The sequence below is a fragment of the Bidens hawaiensis genome, unplaced genomic scaffold, assembly GCF_021521415.1.
Source record: "Bidens hawaiensis isolate Kalapana, Puna unplaced genomic scaffold, B.hawaiensis_p1.1 tig00053109_1, whole genome shotgun sequence".
In the NCBI taxonomy this organism is placed as follows: Eukaryota; Viridiplantae; Streptophyta; class Magnoliopsida; order Asterales; family Asteraceae; genus Bidens; species Bidens hawaiensis.
The window spans coordinates 24,796-43,816 of NW_027506245.1; the positions used below are offsets into that span (position 1 = coordinate 24,796).

Genomic DNA, 19,021 nt, shown 5'->3' on the forward strand with positions numbered 1-19,021 from the left:
TCTTTGAATAAAATAATTAAATAGATATTGTCACTTTTATATTATGATAGTATATTCGAGCTGTGAGCAATCGGATCACGCCCCAACATTTCCGTCTTAGGTTGGGGTGTGACATGAACCATTCATCAGGAAGTTCGTTTATTTAATAAATAAACGGATATGAACAAAAAGTTGTATCCTCTTAATTAAACAAACAAACAAGAACACATGTTTCGTTCACTCATTTATGTTCGTGAACATTCGTTATGTTCATTTATTTATGTTTGTTTATGCCTGTTTATTTATGTTCGTTTACATCTAGAAAATAATTAAATATTATCAGGGTGAGTCATCTACTTAGTTGTTTTTATATTTGTTCGTTTGTTTTCATTTAAGTTTGTTTTTATTCATTTACGTTTGTTCATATACACTCCACTATTCGTTTAGTTTTGTTCGGTTATGTTCATTTATTTACGTGAACTATTCGTTTAGATTTTAAAATAACTAACATAAACAAACACGAACATGCTCATTTTTTAAACGAACAAACATGGACAAAATATTTGTACGATTAAGTCTTCGTGTTGGTTTAAAGTTAAAGAAACGAACATGAATATGCGCTTTGTTCGCATTCGTTTACATGCCTAAGCCCACCTGATCATCTCCGTTCCCAAGTTAAAGGAACCGTGGAGTGCTAGGTTGACCACACCCTAAAAAAAAGCTAGTTCATCAGTCTCAACTTGAAGACCACCGGAAAGACAACATAGCCTAATCCAAAACCCGTATCTTTCATAAGAGGTGAGATCTTGAACCCAGTGCACCCTTAAAATAGTAATAAGTAAAATTCTATACAAAGAATGGGCCAAAGCTTATCATCATCTGTGCCCAATAATAAGAAGGTTAGCCCAAAGCCCAAGCCACATACAACCAAAACCCTGTAGGGTTTTAAAAACCAAGATTGACGCCGACTCTCAGTTTTATCAGCCGCTACGGCTAGGGTTTCACACACACCCCTCACTCTCTCTATTCCTCTTAATTGATGAGCAATCTCTAGGGTTTGAATTCGTCTTCATCTTTTATTACATATATTTTCATTTCGGGTGCTCAAAAATGGCGACAATGAATCCGTTCGATCTGTTGGTCGATGATGATAACGATGACCCTAACCAGCTCATCGCTAAGCTTCCGGCGATTGCTGCCGCGCCTCCGGCTAAGAAGGCGCCGGCTGCTGTTAAGCCAGCCGCCAAGCTTCCGTCCAAGGCACTTCTGCCTGCTCAAGCTGGTAAATTATTATTGTTTTTTGTTTTTATTTCTTGTTATGTATCTGTTTGTTGAATCTATATAATTGTTTGGTTAGTCAGTGAATATCTGTCTGGCTTGCTGTTATTGTTATTATTATTTGTTATATTTGTGATTTTCAGAATTTAAATGAAGAACTGGTTTTTGTTTTTAATATGGTTAATCTCGGATTTCTTAATAACATTTGTATTTTTACATTGTGAGCTTTATCAAGTGTTTGCTTTTGAAAACTTGAATGAAGAAATGATTTTCTCAAGAAAACAAGTTTTTAATATGGTTAATCTAACGGTTTATTTGGATTTTGATAGCATAAGAATTCAGTTAACAATCAAGTTTGTGTTTTTGAAAACTTAAATGAAGAAATGATTTTTGTGAAGAAAACATTTTCAATATGATTAATGTAACAGTTTAATTGGATTATTATGGATTACATAAGAACACTATTAACTGTTGTTTTACAGTTTGAGTTTTATCAAGTTTCTGCTTTTGAAAACCTAAATGAAGAAATGATTTTTGTCTGGAAAATAGTTTTTAATTTGGTTAATATAACATTTTATTGAATTATTCACATGTTGTAGTTTTACAGTGTGAGCTTTGCCATGCATGTGTTTTGGAAAGTTTAATAAAGAAATCATTATTGTTGAGAAGACAACTTTTAATATGGTTTAACAGTTTATTTGTATTATTGATAACATAATAATACAGTTGACAGTTTGTAGTTTTACAGTGGGAGTTTTATCAAGTTTGTGTGTTTGAAAACTTAAATGAAGAAATGATTTTTTATATAGATAACAATTTTCAAATATGGTTATTCTATCAGTTTATTTGGATTATTTATAACATAAGAATACAGTTGATAGTTTGTAGTTTTACAGTTTTACTTTTTATCAAGTTTGTGCTTTTTAAAACTTAAATGTGAAAATGATTTTAGAATGCTCTCAGCATTTGCAGCACATCCTTATTTCCATCTCCATGATTACAGGTAACAGTTTGTAGTTTTACAGTGTGGGCATTATCAAGTTTGTTTTTGAAAACTTAAATGAAGAACCGTTTTTTGGCTAGATAACAAGCAATTTTAAAATGGTTAACTTAGCTGTTTAATTTTATTATTGATAACATTAGAATGCAGTTAAAATGTTGTAGTTTTACAGTGTGAGCTTTATCAAGTTTGTGTTTTTGAAAATCTAAATGATGATATTTTTGTCAAGATGACAGTTTGTAACGTGGTTAACCTCATGGTTTATTTGAATTTTTGATAACATAAGCATACTGTTGACAGAATGTAGTTTAACAGGTTTAGTTTTAGTTTACAATGGTAATTTACAGTCATTGATCTGATTAAACTGCTTTATTAGTTAACATAAGCATGTTTAAAATGTGGTTTGATATCCAATTTGCTGTATGTATTTGCAGTTTTCTCTAAACAGCTTGAGTATAGAAACTGTATTTATATCATATTTTCAGAACAATTTCTCGTTTTATTGAGATTCTGGTTTTATTTGTAGTGCAAGAGGCCAAAAATGATGGTCAGAGAGACGGCCGGTTTGGCACTCGTGGTGGACGTGGTGGTCGTGGTGGACGTGGGTTCAATCGTGATTCTGCTGACAATGAGAATTCTTATGGAAACAACAATGGCTTTAATGGAAGTTACAGACCATCAGAAGATGGGGAGGTTGAGAAAGCCTCTGAAAGACGTGGTGGGTATGGTGGGCCCCGTGGTGGCTACCGTGGCGGCCGCCGAGGTGGTTACACTAATGGTGATGCGGCAGATGGTGAACGTTTCAAAAGGGTGCATGAACGCCACAATGGCACTGGTCGTGGGTGAGCCCATTTTCATCTTAACGCTTTTTGTAAAATGAAAACATATTAGTATCTTGTCACATGTTTTAATTATCTTATTATTTGGTTTGCAGTAATGAGGTTAAGCGTGAAGGTGCTGGACGTGGAAATTGGGGTACTGTAACTGATGAGATTGCAGTGTAAGTTTTCACAAATTTGAAGCATTAAGTTGTGTTTTTATTATTTTTTTGTTTTTTATGTTTGATTTAAAAAATTTGATATAGGGAGCCTGAAGAATCTGTTGTTGAAGTTGAGAAGAAAGGAGATGCTGAGAAGCCAGCTGGACAGGAAGATGGAGTTGATGCTAATAAGGAAAATCCCGAGGAGAAGGTAGAAGAGAAGGAGCCCGAGGAAAAGGTGAATCTTTGTTTGCTGTAGGTTTAGGCATTATTTTTATCTGCAACCGTAAACACTTCTTTTTGATGACAATAAAACTGGACTGAACCTGTTTTTTTTAGTATTATACATTTTTTTATCTCTACCATTTTTTTTATCAGACTTAATGCTTAAATTGGTTATGCATGAAATAAACATATTAAGATGTTATATTTTCCATTTTAGTTTGGTTTTGAAATGTGTGATGCGTATGCATTACTTATGTGACTTATTTTGTTACTAAAAGTTGAAAAATTATTTTTAGTTGATATTTAAGTTGACTTTTGAACACTAAAATAACAAGTGATTAAATTAAAAAGATTAAAGAAAAAAAGATATAGTATCAATGAGATGTTAACGTGTAACTCAAATAAATGTTTAACTCTGTCTGCACAAGTAGTATATGCATAAGCTACAGGAAACTTATCAGGATCTATAACACAGAAATGTGCACATCTGATTTTTTTGCACGATTTAGAGTGTATCAAGGAAACACAGTGCATCATGCATCGTGCATGAATTTTAAAAACCAAGCGTTATATTGTTCTTCTGTAATTTGTCAGATTTTTAATTTGAAAAAAAAAGGTTCTATATGTTTTTTGCGAGCTATTTAGATATGTTTTTCATGCAGGAAATGACACTGGAGGAGTATGAGAAGGTTCTAGAAGAAAAAAGAAAAGCATTGCTGGCACTCAAGTCTGAGGAAAGAAAGGTTGATCTTGACAAAGATTTTGCTAAAATGCAGCTGCTTTCAAACAAAAAAAGTGAAGAGGACATTTTTGTTAAACTGGTATAAACTCTTCATATCCCTTAATTTGGCTATTAATAAAAAAATTCGTATATGCAGTTTTATTGTTCTGTTGCTTACAGGGATCCGAGAAGGATAAGCGCAAAGAGGCTGCAGACAAAGAAGAGAAAGCTAAAAAGGCAAGTTTTTTTAAACATGGCTAAAAACACTTTTTGCATTGGGTAAATTTATTAGTTTGGTATATGGGGTTTGACATATTTTACTTTATTAGTCCAAAAAGGAATCTTTTAACTATTTTGGTTTTAAGGTTTGCTTTTTGAACTGCTTTTATTTTTCTGTTATGATGAAGGGTAATATTAGTTATTTTACTAACTGATTATCATCAGTATAGCTTTAAATTTTGATAATTTATACAGAACATAGTGATTATTTTAATATTTACAAACAACCCATTAAATTATATAAGAAAATAGGGATTTTATTTTACTATATTATTTTAAGTTGACTACACAAATGACCCTGATAACTATTAATCACTTAAATGTTAAATGACACTTAAATGTTAAATGATAGAAGTCCACGTCACAGATAAATCTAATGGAGTTAGGGTTACAAAATGTAAACTTTAGCAACCAAATTGTTATTTAGACAAAAGGGTTAATCATGCATGACAACCCTTCGGAACCAAATTATTAGCATACTCTCTTTTGAGCGCTTTTGAGTTTTTTAACATGTTTGTCATAATTGTACTCACAGTCACTCAGCATCAATGAATTTCTGAAGCCTGCTGACGGAGAAAGGTACTACAGTCCAGGTGGACGAGGCGGCCGGGGTCGTGGACGTGGGCCCCGTGGAGGATACAGTGGTGGACACCGACTGAATGATGTTGCTGCACCTGCTATTGGTGATGTTGGTCAGTTCCCTTCATTGGGTGTTAAGTGAGTTATATTTTATATATCTTGCTTTGGGTTGTCAGCGGGTTACTTATTTTATTTTATTTTTAAGGTTTTATAAACTTAAATGGAGTTATGTTTTGAGGTGTGTAAATTGCCTAGTATGGCCTTGGGTTGCTTTGTTCTTAATGTCCAAATCATAGGCATTTTGAGGATATTATCATTTTTAGCGCCTTGAAGTATTTGAGTTGCTACTCAATCATCAGTTTTGAATTTAGAATTTTAATTTTTTTTCTTTTGTTTGTTATTTACTGTTGGTTTAAAATCATAGAGCTTCTGTAAGACTTTGGATGACCTTTATATTCGTGCAATTTACCTGTTAGGTGACAAAGCTTGGCTGTGAGACATGACTTTAAAAGCATTCACTTCACAAGGCCTTGTTGACATCTTAGCTTTTGCATTAGATTTCTTTCGTTATTTAAGTGCATTTTTTGAACATTGTGATTATAGAAACACTGTTAAATGTTTCATGCAAGGTTGTACTTTGTGGTTTCATGCTACACCTTAAAAAAGCAAGTCTGTTGGTAAGGTTTCGACAGGTTGTAGACAGATTTTAGAACTATCTCGAATGAGAAGAGAGTTTGATTGAAGGGAGGCCTCAACTCTAAAGGTAGCGTTTGGTATGCATGAATGATAGGGGGAATGGAATGATTTATTACGTAAGAATGAAAAAAGTGGTGTTTGGTTGCTCGGTGAAATGGAATCATCTATTACATATGGAATCCATTCCATCAAAATCATTCCTTCCTACCCCTTCTTTTTTTTCATTCTATTCCTCATTCACCCTATTTTTTCAACAACACCATCACCACCTAACAACTACCATCGCCATCACCGACACCTTACTGTCACCATCGCCACCACCACCGCCTCCACCACCACCACCACCACCTTACCACTAGCGCAACCACCGCCACTGCCGTCACTACCATTGTCGCTGTAACCAACGAAAACATTGTAACCGCTGTCACCCTACTATCGCCATCACTACCAATGTTATCATCGCCACCCCCACCACCTGACTATCACCACCACCCTACCATCGCCATCACTACCAATGCTACCACCGTCATCCCCACGCCGTCGCAATTGTCACCACCATTTTCGTTACCGGAGTTAACACCACCACCATCGCCATTGAGATTTTTTTTTTGTAAAAATTATTATTTTGTGATAAGAGTGTTTTTATTATTTATATTTCAATCATACAATTTTTTAGGATACCAAACAAAATAAGTAGTAATTCATTTCATTCCCATAGGTTAATCAAACAAGATAAAGGAATGGAATGATTCATTTCATTTCCTTGTCCATTTCATTCCTTCTTCTATTTCATTCCTCCTTTATTTCATTACCTCCAATCAAACATACCTTAAAACCATCTCTCAGGCTGAAAACCAAAAACAAGAGCGAACAATTTTGTATTGGCATAATCCGCCAGAAGTAACTAAGCTTAGTATTAATAGAAGCCAAGCAAAAGTAACTATTAGAGAAGCCATCTAATCAAATTTAGTATTAGAAGCTAAACAAAAGTAACTATGCAAATTTAATAGTATTAGTGAAGTCACCAAAAGTATTTACTATGATAGAAAGTTACCATGATACCATCACCTAAAAACCCTTAACTTGAATCTTATGTCTTTACAAAGGGGCATACTGAACTATTAAATGCTAAATGATTAAGAGATCTGAATGCAAGTGCTGAACTGGTTAAGTCTATTTGGTTGGACATTTGAATAACTATGCAAAATGATTATCTCACCCCTCTGAATTGTATTGTGCTGAATGAAATGTATCTGTTTGGTTAAAACTTTGAATGATAAATAATTATAAATAGAAATAACAAAACGTGAGAGAAAGTCCAAAGTGCGCATTTCTTCAAAATCTATGGAAACATACCAAAATTCAAATAGAAATTAAAAGTTTGCGTACAAGTTGAATTTTATTCATGGAAACATAATATTCAAATAAAAAATAATAGAAATCATCATATGCTCATAGCTATAGTTATCACCCGCACGATGCGACGAATCTAGTTGCTTCTATGTTCTCTACACATTAGAGAGTGTGTCCCTTGTTAATTATAGCTACCAAGTCTCATGACCAAACACCACCATAACTTCTTTTGATATCTCTATTGACCGTCACTTTGTTTCAACTTAGCCCATCGGTTACGTCTCATATATCCGCATGCAAAGGCTACAAAACATAAACATAGATACTAACTAGTTAGGCACCCCGCGCATTGTGCGGGACGTCAAACACCGACTTTGACTCAACATTCTAGAAAAATTGGAATTAACATACGATAACTGAGCTAAAATCAACTTCATATAACCATCCACACATGCTTGCTGTTTCGTTAATATAATAGCATAATTCGAAGATTAACAAACAACTGAATTCGAATTACAAACCGTTGAAAGATTTATCTACAGTTGGATGTCATTCTACAAACTGGTAAACTTCAATGGGAAACAAATCAAGTGCTATAATGGGAAACAAATCAAGTGCTATAATATTATATTTATACAAACAACACTCTTGTGAAATAATCAATAGGACACATGCTTCCCAATCAAATATGAACTAGTTATAGAGCACTTGGCATACCTTTGGGCCCGAGATTATTGAGCATAGAAATCCATTTTTTTTCTAATTGATCATGAGTTTAACGGACTAAAACGCCAGTCGGAGACAAAAGTTGGACAAAAACGGGTCAAACAAGCCACTTTATAAAATATGCTAGCTTAAAACGGGTACAAATGAGTGATGAGCGCGCACCTAACAAGATTCATGTCCGTTGTTAGTCGCCACCACCCAAACCTTTTTTGACAGCTGGCTTAGCTATACTTAGATTCCTAATAGCCTAAATCAATGATCTACAAATGTAATTTAGCAAGAATCACATCCAATTTGCAAATTTTATGCACATCAAAGTTAAGGCAAAAACGGTGCAACAGTGCATACCCAGTTCCGGCTCCAGTTCTAGCAGATAAAATCTTAAAAATCTTGTGCGAAATTATCAAAACGCCTTGGCTACTGTAGATTGCTACAATACCTACCGACCATTTCCTTTAATATATTGAGTAATGCTTCACAATTATTGATTTGTTTTTGCCTATATGGTAACGTAAAAGCAAGTTAGCCAACTAATGTAAAACGACTAGTTTCAAACCTGGGCAAAAGAGTGTTCATAAAATGACTTTTGGAAAAAGGCCTTAATTTTTTAGTTAGCTTTAGGCCTCTAACACGGCTGAGCTGACCCTGCCGAGACCGAATATCAAGCATTAATCAATTAATAAATGAAAGGTATGTGCTTATCTTGCTTGCCTATTCAAAGGTTAATTGCCAACAACAATAAAATCATCATGAAAACTGAATTATACAATCAATCAAGCAAGTGATTTCAAACGTAACTTCATTTAGACATTTCATCAAACAGTTGGTGTGCATTTATCAAAATTATTGCAGAAATACAAATTTGGATTGATATGAGTTCCTAATGAAAATTTTAAACAAGAATCAGACCTAAATGACAAACTCATAAATCTAAGTTCATGAATTTAATCGTTAAGGGAAAAACAAAAACATATTTATGGAAAAAAATAAAACAAATTACCTGTAAATATGTATAAATGGTGAACAACAAAAGGGGTGGAGAAAGGCGAAGATAGATTGAATCGCAGCGATTTGTGTTTGTGAATTGGTTAATTGTTGTTCGGGTCTTGTAATTTCGATCACTAGTCTCGGATCGGGATTGTCAAATGTTCACCACAAGATCTAGTGGCGGTTGTGGTTGACGGTGCGGAGGTGAAGGGATGATGACAAATGATATTAGTGGTGAAGAAGGGGAGATGAGATGGTGCAGGTGAAGAGTGTGGGCATAAAGAGTATAATATGCCGCTGAATGATTCAGCATGATTTTGAAGCTGAATGATTTAGAGGAGTTCTGAACCATTAAGGGGCATTATTTTAACAAAACCAAACATGCTTGCATCTGAGCGATTCAGACATTGGCATCTGAATGAAGCCATTCAGTCACAAACAAACAAGCCCAAAGTCTAATTCATTCCTAATATGCCCATCTCAAGCTTCTTTGGGTCTTCTACTCCTTCCACAATCCACGTTGGGGGTTTTCACGGCTCTAACTTGCTTTGTTGTCTTCAATTGACCATATGACATTTAATTTTATATTAACAGCGTTTTGGATACCCCTGAGTCATAACCATCACCCTATTACCCGAGTAAGTCCTTTTGAGACGGGATGCAAACCATCTATACTGATTTTGACGCAACATTCCTGACTCAACTAGAAACACCATTGAGGAGGAAATCGTGGGATAACCCCCTTGAGCTAGGTTTCAAACCTAAGACTTCAAAGATCACAAGTCTTAACCATCACCCCAATACCATTGGATTAGAAGACAATTGCACCACATGACAGTTATTAGTAGAGATCATTAATTGTGACAATCAATATTCCAGGTCAATATTCGTACAGCCCTAATCGTGTTTATGTATTTTTAATTTCCTGTTAAGACTTAATTTCATACATTATTATGTCATTAAAGTCTAGCAAAACCAAACATATTAACATTATGCACTTTTATACTACACGTAATTTGACAACTTTATGAACTAGTGATTCACACAGAACACCTGGCAAATACAGTCATTGGTGATACATGAAACAATATCGTAACAAGTTCTTAAATCTTAATGCATGGGCAATGCATTTAACATAAACTCTAAAGTGAGCTAATCAACAACATATAAAAGGAGTACACATACCAATATTTTAATGAAGAGTGCAACACGAGTAACCAACTAAATCAAACACCCAAAACACCTCATTAAACTTAAATATAGGCTAATACAAGTGTATAGGGAGCATTTGTACTATATATGAAAATCAAAATCGGACGGATCTTTACCCGGAGTAGAGCATAAACTTAAAAAGATTAAAGAGGCCTATTTAAGAATAAGAAAATGACATCGTGATTTGGATTGGATCTCGATGAAACAATCCAATAATGAGAAGTTAATTGGATAAGTTTAAGAAAAGGAAGAGAAACTCATATTTAGTGAAAAAAAAAATCTTCTATTATAAGTTAGAAGGAACTTGCTACGAAAAAAGAAAAAAAATATAGGAATATACACATTGATTTTTTTTGAACCGTATGCTTTAAAAGACGCTTGTACGGTTCTTAAGGGATACAATTTGACCCTAATCAACCGACTTTATCGAGAAAGATTACTTTTTTTTAAGGTCAAGATGTTGATAGCGAGATCTCAAATCAACTTATTGGTCTTATGATATATCCCCGTAAGCCTATAAAAACAATGCATAAATACACGAATTACACCTAGTTACATTTATATTTGTAACTAATCTAAAACTAATATCAACATAACCTACATTTAACATCTAACACATAATTAACAAATCCTAAACCCTAAACTAATCCAATCGGTCGCTAATGTACACACATAGGATTGGGATCGTGTGAAAACTTTTTGAGTATCGAGAACTTTGAGAACCATTTTAAACTACTTAAAAACCCCTAAAACAAATAAAATTAAAATAATTAAACATAAAACAAAAAAACGCAAAAAAAAGTTGAAATATCAAAACATTTATCTAGCGTCCATCGTTAAAAAAAAAAACTTTCTCGATTTAGGAATAGGTTTTTTAGTCTACACATATGTATTTTAACATAATCTACACATATGTATATTATCATTTTTCTTAATTGTATACATGTACATTATCATTTCTCTCTCTATTTACATAATTTGTTAATTTATATACATAAATACATTATCATTTTCATACCAATCACATAACTTGTTAATTTTATTAATTTATACATATATGTCTAATACTTATTTTTTAATTGTAAACATGTATTTACATACACATTATTCTTTATACACCTATGTACATAATTATTTTCTTCTCAATTGACAGAATTTTATAATTTGTATACATCATACATTATCATTTTTCTATCCAATCACATAATTTGTCATTTTGTTTATAAGTTGTACATATATGCACATTTTTAACACGTAGCACATGCACATCCATGTGCTAGGTCTGCTAAGTCAATGTACAATCATTTTCCCTTTTTTGCTTCAAAAACTCATTTTTTGAGGAGCATTTTTCAATGTTTAAGGCTTCTTATCATATTTGAATGTTTTTGGTTTTTATTTATACAAACTGAAATTACAATATTTTTTGTATTTTTTCATATATTCTCCCCCTAAAATTAAAAACATTAAGAAAGAAAATAAATGAAAAACTGTACAAAACATAAAAATGAATAACCGAGCCTTTAATTTCTTTTAAAGTTTTAAACCATTTATACCAAGCAAATAGTTAAATCTCGTTTTGTCAAATGCTTGGTAAAAAAGTTAGCTTTCTGAAAATCCGTGTGAATCTTTTCAATATTTATTAGTTTCTACTTTCTTCTCATAGTAGTCATGGATAATATGATATCTAATTTCAATATGTTTCGTTTTTGAGTGGTGAATGGGATTTTTAGTTATACTTATCAAAACAGAATTATCAATAAAGATTGGAGTAGTAAGAAACTTCCAACCGTAATCTTGCAAATGCTGCTGGATCTATAAAACCTGTGAACAGCAAATCGAGGTTGCCACGTATTCGGGTTTAGCGGTTTAAGTAGAGACCGTTGTCTGCTTCTTACACTGCCACGAAATAAGCCGATTTCCTAAGAATTGATATCCTGCTTGGTAGACTTGAAGTTAATCTTGTACCCTCCATAGTCTGAATCTGTGTACGCAGTAAGATGAAAGCTGCCATCCTTGGGATACCATAACCCGATGTCAGGATTACCCCCTTAGATAGTGAAAAATATGATTAACAGCCGCCAGATGAGTCACTCGGGGACTCGATTGATACATGACACATAAACAAATAGCAAACATTATATCAGGACGAGAAGCAGTTAAGTACTTCAAAGAACCAATCATAGATCAATAGAGGGTCGGATCAACAGTGTCCTCCAATTTGTCTGGTGAAAAATTGTGACCCACAGGAAGAGGTGTCGAGGGGATTTTCCAGAAGTAATCTTGAATCGTCTCAAGACATCATATGTATTTGGTATGATGAATGAAAATTCCAGAATCAGACTGGTGAACCTGCAACCCCAAAAATAAATTCATCTCTCCCATCGAACTCATCTCAAACTTGGTCTGCATTGTCTTCTCAAAATCCTTACATAACTTGCCATTTGCTGAGCTAAAAATAATATCGTCGACGTATATCTGGACAAGGAAGAGATCTTCTTCCACAGTCTTGTTGAAAAGGATACAATCACAGTCCATCGTTTGAATCCGCTATTGATAAGATGGCCAACGTGCTGTACCAAGCTCTCGGGGCTTGGTGTAGACCGTATAAAGCCTTCTTTAATCGGTAAACACGCTCGGTATAATCAGGATCTTCAAAACCAGGAGGCTACTTCACATACACCTCTTCATGAATTTCCCCATTCAAGAATGCACTCTTTACGCCCATTTGATAAACTTTGAAGTTTTTGAAAGCTGCATAGGCCAAAAAAAATTCGTATAGCCTCCAGTCGTGCAACCGGATTATATACTTCAGTGTAATCTATGCCTTCTTGCTAATTAAATCCCTGGACGACTAATTGTGCTTTATTTCTCACGATTACCCAACGATCGTCCTTTTTGCATTTAAATACCCACTTCTTTGGGATCTCCTTCTTCACCCGAAATCAATGAGATCCCACACACGCAATCGCACAAACTGTTGCGGTTCTTCTTGCATTGCTTCTACCCATGAAGGTTCTTGAAGTGTCATTGAAACATTCGTCGGTTTATTTTGGGATAGAAAGCAAGTGTACTTGGTGATACTTATGATTCCTGTTGCATGCATATCAGCATACACACATAGTACTTTATCATCACATATATTAGCAACTTGTCGTCGCATACGAAATCCCTCGTTTACGTCACCAATAATGTTGTCCTGAAAATGATAAGAATGAATACGAAGAGTCGGGTTCTCAGGAACTTCAACATTGTTTTGTAGATTGGTGATTCTATCTTCAGCCGATTCAGCATTCAAAGTTTGGGAAGATTTTTTTCAACTTGTATCTTAGGAACATCACGAGATTCAACAAATGGTGAGGGAAAAAATCTTCAAAGTTGGCATCATCAGATTAAATAGAAACTTTATCTGAAATCTCTGGTTGATCGGGTACAACTATATCTTCATAAATAGAAGATCTTGAATTAGATAAAATCTCGTCTTCATGATAAGCACATAGGGTCCGTTGTACATCAACCGAGGGATATAAAGAATCTAATAGACCATCCTAATCAAACATCCAATAAGGTCCGTTGCCCATAGGTGGTGTGGTGTACCTTTGATAGTACACATGGTACCATTCTTCAAGACACCCAAAAGAGAAGTTAAACACATGTTTCTTAGGTGACGCATACCCAAGAGAGTATCCTTCTATCGCTTCTCTTCAAATTTACCCGCATCTTTCTTTAACATCATACAAGGACACCCAAATGGTTCAAAGGATTGAAGGTTCGGCTTATGGTTATTAAGAAGCTCGTAACTTGTCTTTTTCAACTTCTTTACCGTGAGAACTCTATTCAAAGTATAGCATGCAATATTCACAACTTTGTTCTAAAATTGAACTGGAAGCTTAAGAGTCTGCCAACATAGTTCTAGCCTCCTCAATTATAATCTGATTCTTCCTTTCAGCAACTTCGTTCTTCTGTTACACATACGGAGCACTATATTCATGATGAATTTCCTTTTGAATACAGGAAAAGTCCATCATACTGTTCTTAAACTCCGTGCCGTCATCACTTTGGATACGCCTCACTTTCAGCTTGTAAAGTGATTCGATCTTAGTGATCCAAGTTTTGCACGAGAACGGGTGCTTGATCCTTCGTGCTCATAAATAACACCCACAAAAATCGAGAATAGTCATCAGTGACGACAAAGCAATATAGATCTCTAGCAATACTCGGTTTGATCACAGACTAAACAGATCCACGTGTAGACGTTCCAAAGGAGTATTGATTGAGTTAATCAATTTTAGTGGATGTGATTTCTTCTTCTGTTTCCCTTTCTTGCACGCTACACATTGATCGGTCCTCTTTAAGTTTTCAATGAAACGCCATCAACTAAATCATTTGCCATCAAATGATTTATCTTGCGTATATGGATATGACCCATCCTTCTGTGCCAAAGGATCGTGTCTTTCTTAGTTGTTTTAGAGATAAAACATGTTGCTGATAATGAGGAAGCTGCAATTTTTGCCATATCAAGCACATAAATATCATGAGATCGTGGTGATCTCATGATAACCATATTTTCGGGAATAACAAATCCCAGTTTGAGAATTACACACTCTTATCAGTGAACAAAGTTGTATACTTTTTATCGCAAATCCGTGAAACACTCAACAGATTATGGTCAACTTTGTCACAATAAATTACTTTCTCAAATTTGATACTTCTCATTCCTTTGTAATTAATCCTCCTTGATTACTCGCGAAGGAAACATAACCCCTTTGAATATCCTTCACATTTGTAAGGAGATTAAGATTGCTGGTTATGTGCCGAGAGCATCCACCATCCATGATCCTTTTGTCTTCTGAAATAGTCTTTGATGAACTCTGCACAAGCAAGTAAATGTTTAGTTCAAAAAGGCAGCCCAAGCCTCAGTCTTGGGCTGAACCTTTGGTTCCTTTTGAGATAATTTAACCTTAGGTTCCCATATTGGAAGAACATCAAAAGGAACCTCAACCATGTTTGTTTTATTTTTCACATTGTGCTGGTGTAATTGATGAAATTGACTATAAGTCACAGTTGCCTTTGACTTCGTTTCAAGTATTCATCATGAATTACACTAGTGTCAACGTTTTAATAAAGAGGTTTAACAAGCTCAACCTTTTTTTCATTTACATTCTTACTTTCAACATTAACCCTCATGACCTTCCAAGGGTTAACTTCACTAAACACGATATGAGTATCATCAAGCTTAACTTGCGAAGGTTATCTTTTCAAACTACTCTTAACTATCGAAACTTGTTACTTAATTAAGGGTTTTCAATTTTACCTTAGAGACACATTTCTTTGCCACATGTCCTCTTTCACCACATGAGAAACAGGTTCTCATATCCAAAAACCCTTATGGTGAATTATCATTGACATTAACACCAGCATTGACGTGTGAATCCACAGGTTGAAAAGATGCTACCTTTACATTAGTAGTACCTATTTTGTTTTCACGTTTGTTCTTGTAAAACTCTAAATTAGAACACCTAGAGAAATTCTGAGGTGAATCCAATCCGGAAGACTTTACGAATTTAATGGATTTTAACAAACTTGTATTAACTTTCTCTTGAGATTTGTTAATCAATTTTGATTTTTCGAACTCCTTCTCAAGTTTAGTTAATCTTGATGTCTTATCAATAAATACAGTCTCTACCAATTCAGGTTTTATCAGGTACAAGGGAACAGTTTGATCATTAAACACTTGATTTATTCCCTTGATCTTAAAAACCCTTCCACTTTTTATGTTATCATGTTTCACATGAGTTATTAATTTCATTAAATCCTCATCCGAAATCACTTTCTTTTCATATGAAACGTGCTTCATACATTTAGAATTAAAACCAAATTTACTTCCCACAAAGTCATGTAGTTCACAAAGAATATGATTTTCAAGTGGAATGCTCTCATATTTGTGAATCACATTTGGCTCAACAATGTCTTTTACTAACACACCATGATCAGTTTCAGTAAAAACCACATTGCTTTGAATTTGAGATTTTGGAGTTGATTAAGGATTAGCAACTTTTAATGGTTCACTTATGTTAGATTTCTCCTTTTAATACCCTCATTCACAGTCATAGGAGGATCTATAGTCAAAGGACTATCAATATCCACTTTTTGTAAGTTTCCTATGTCTGGAATGGCTGTATAATCATTAAGAAATGGAGGAGTAATCTCAACATATCTTAAACCAGCTTTTCCATTTTTCTGATGAGTATTATTCACTCCAATTATTTGACAAGAAAGATGAATTTCTGTATGTATTTGCAGTTTTTCTGATAAGCATGTTTAAAATGTGGTTTGATATCCAATTTGTTGTATGTATTTGATATCCAATTTCTGATAAGCATGTTTAAAATGTGGTTTGATATCCAACTTGCTGTATGTATTTGCAGTTTTTCTCTAAACAGCTTGAGTATAGAAACTGTATTCATATCATATTTTCAGAACAATTTCTGGTTTTATTGAGATTCTGGTTTTATTTGTAGTGCAAGAGGCCAAAAATGATGGTCAGAGAGGCGGCCGGTTTGGCGGTCGTGATGGACGTGGTGGTCGTGGTGGACGTGGGTTCAATCGTGATTCTGCTGACAATGAGAATTCTTATGGAAACAACAATGGCTTTAATGGAAGTTACAGACCATCAGAAGACGGGGAGGTTAAGAAAGCCTCTGAAAGACGTGGTAGGTATGGTGGGCCCCGCGGTGGCTACCGTGGCGGCCGCCGAGGTGGTTACACTAATGGTGATGCGGCAAATGGTGAACGTCTCAAAAGGGTGCATGAACGCCACAGTGGCACTGGTTGTGGGTGAGCCCATTTTCATCTAACGCTTTTTGTAAAATGAAAACATATTACTATCTTGTCACATGTTTTAATTATCTTATTATTTGGTTTGCAGCAATGAGGTTAAGCGTGAAGGTGCTGGACATGGAAATTAGGGTACTGTAACTGATGAGATTGCAGTGTAAGTTTTCACAAATTTGAAACATTAAGTAGTGTTTTTATTATTTTATTGTTTTTTATGTTTGATTTAAAAAATTTGATATAGGGAGCCTGAAGAATTTGTTGTTGAAGTTGAGAAGAATGGGGATGCTGAGAAGCCAGCTGGACAGGAAGATGGAGTTGATGCTAATAAGGAAAATCCCGAGGAGAAGGTAAAAGAGAAGGAGCCCGAGGAAAAGGTGAATCTTTGTTTTCTGTAGGTTTAGGCGTTATTTTCATCTGCAACCGTAAACACTTCTTTTTGATGACAATAAAACTGGACTGAACCTGTTTTTTTAGTATTATACATTTTTTTTATCTCTACCATTTTTTTTTATCAGACTTAATGCTTAAATTGGTTATGCATGAAATAAACATATTAAATTGTTATATTTTGCATTTTAGTTTGGTTTTGAAATGTGTGATGCGTATGCATTATGCATGTGACTTATTTTGTTCAACTTACTATCAAGCTCAATATCACCGAGAGGCACATGGGCCTCCTCATCTGCTAAACATTTCCTCAAATGAGACGCGTGAAAGTAGGATGAATCCCCGCGAGCTCATCGGGCAAATCCAGTCTATACGCTACCTCACCAACCCGTGACAAGATGCGGAATAGACCAATAAACCTCGGACTAAGCTTCCCCCTCTTACGAAAACGAATGATACCCTTCCAAGGAGAAACTTTTAGCATTACCCGATCACCAGCCTCGAACACAATAGGCCTCCGCCTTTTGTCCGCATAGGACTTTTGACGATCACGAGCGGCCTTCATAAAATCATTAATCTTATCGAGCTTCTCAGTTGTAGCCTCAACCACCTCCAAACTACCCAACTGTTTCTGACCAATGGAGCCCTAACAGACCAGGGTCCTACACCTACGCCCATACAACATCTCAAACGGCGGCATCCCAATAGTGGCGTGGTAACTGTTATTATTAGAAAATTCGACCAATGGTAAATGACGATCCCAACTACCACCAAAATCGATAACACAAGCCCGCAACATATCCTCAAGAGTCTGTATAGTCCTCTCGGACTGACCATCTGTTTGCGGGTGATAAGCGGTACTAATGAGGAGTTTGGTACCCATCTCCTCATGAATTTTTTTCCAAAACCTAGAGGTGAAACGAGTATCTCTATCCGAAACAATAGACATAGGCACCTTGTGCCTAGAAACAATCTCACGAATGAATACATCGGCCAACTGCTCGGAATTAAAAGTTTATCGAATCGGCAAGAAATGAGCGCTCTTAGTCAATCTATCAACTATTACCCAAATGGTGTCATAATTACCCCTAGGAGTACGAGGCAGTTTAGTCACAAAATCCATCGTAAGATGCTCCCACTTCCACTCAGGTATTTCCAGGGTAGAAGTTTCCCGAAAGGCTTCTGGTGCTCAGCCTTAACTTGTAGACATGTCAAACACTTACTCACGTACTGAGCCACCTCATACTGCTGGCCACCTGTAACGCCCGTTAATTCCGATTTCAAGGATTAAAGATTGTAGAGTATGTATAATTCTCGGGATTTATCCGACGTTTCTCGGAAGCCTTTACGTCATCCCGGTGCGTCTAATTGCTTAAAATTTCTTCCAATTTGCATTATTATTATTTTACGAGGGCTAGAATGAAAAAGTTTTATGATATAACACTAAACAAAAAAAAAATAAACCCTAGTGCAGCCTCCTATCCGATCGGCCACTTCCAGCACCTCCCCCCTTTCATTGCTTCGGCTTTTTGATCGATTCCAAGCTCCAAGAAGTAGTTCAAGGTATGTACTACAATCCCCAACACTCTTTTTGTTCACCCCTGATCGTTTTGATGCTCAATTTTGCCGAAACTTTTCGTTGGACAGATTTCGGCCAAGGTGTCATTGACCCACTTCCCGTGGATAAAAATTAGAGTTTCCGATGTAGAAAGATCCCCAGGTATGGCATTTACATCATATTAAAATTTCGTGGTCATTGGAGGTGTTTAGGTCGGTCAATCGATTT

General features: G+C 35.2%; 2 protein-coding genes across 2 annotated transcripts; both read left to right on the forward strand.

The window, feature by feature from the left end:
- The first annotated feature begins 1,064 nt into the window (after positions 1-1,064).
- LOC143617217 (RGG repeats nuclear RNA binding protein A-like) lies at positions 1,065-5,409 on the forward strand. Its single transcript, XM_077089845.1, has 7 exons — positions 1,065-1,261; positions 2,784-3,099; positions 3,192-3,257; positions 3,342-3,474; positions 4,124-4,282; positions 4,363-4,419; positions 4,997-5,409. The coding sequence occupies exons 1-7, from the start codon at positions 1,090-1,092 to the stop codon at positions 5,180-5,182; spliced, it is 1,089 nt and encodes a 362-aa protein (XP_076945960.1). The 5' UTR covers positions 1,065-1,089; the 3' UTR covers positions 5,183-5,409.
- Positions 5,410-16,401: 10,992 nt separating this feature from the next.
- LOC143617219 (RGG repeats nuclear RNA binding protein A-like) lies at positions 16,402-17,469 on the forward strand. Its single transcript, XM_077089847.1, has 5 exons — positions 16,402-16,429; positions 16,533-16,841; positions 16,940-16,985; positions 17,090-17,222; positions 17,428-17,469. The coding sequence occupies exons 1-5, from the start codon at positions 16,402-16,404 to the stop codon at positions 17,467-17,469; spliced, it is 558 nt and encodes a 185-aa protein (XP_076945962.1).
- Positions 17,470-19,021: the final 1,552 nt, after the last annotated feature.

Coding starts and splice junctions, on each gene's coding strand:
- LOC143617219 (XM_077089847.1), top strand. CDS start 16,402: ATGTGGTTTGATATCCAACTTGCTGTAT. Junction 16,430..16,532: donor TGATATCCAACTTGCTGTAT/GTATTTGCAGTT, acceptor TTTTATTTGTAG/TGCAAGAGGCCAAAAATGAT. Junction 17,223..17,427: donor AGAAGGAGCCCGAGGAAAAG/GTGAATCTTTGT, acceptor TTTGCATTTTAG/TTTGGTTTTGAAATGTGTGA.
- LOC143617217 (XM_077089845.1), top strand. CDS start 1,090: ATGGCGACAATGAATCCGTTCGATCTGTTGGTCGATGATGATAACGAT. Junction 1,262..2,783: donor ACTTCTGCCTGCTCAAGCTG/GTAAATTATTAT, acceptor TTTTATTTGTAG/TGCAAGAGGCCAAAAATGAT. Junction 4,283..4,362: donor AGGACATTTTTGTTAAACTG/GTATAAACTCTT, acceptor TGTTGCTTACAG/GGATCCGAGAAGGATAAGCG.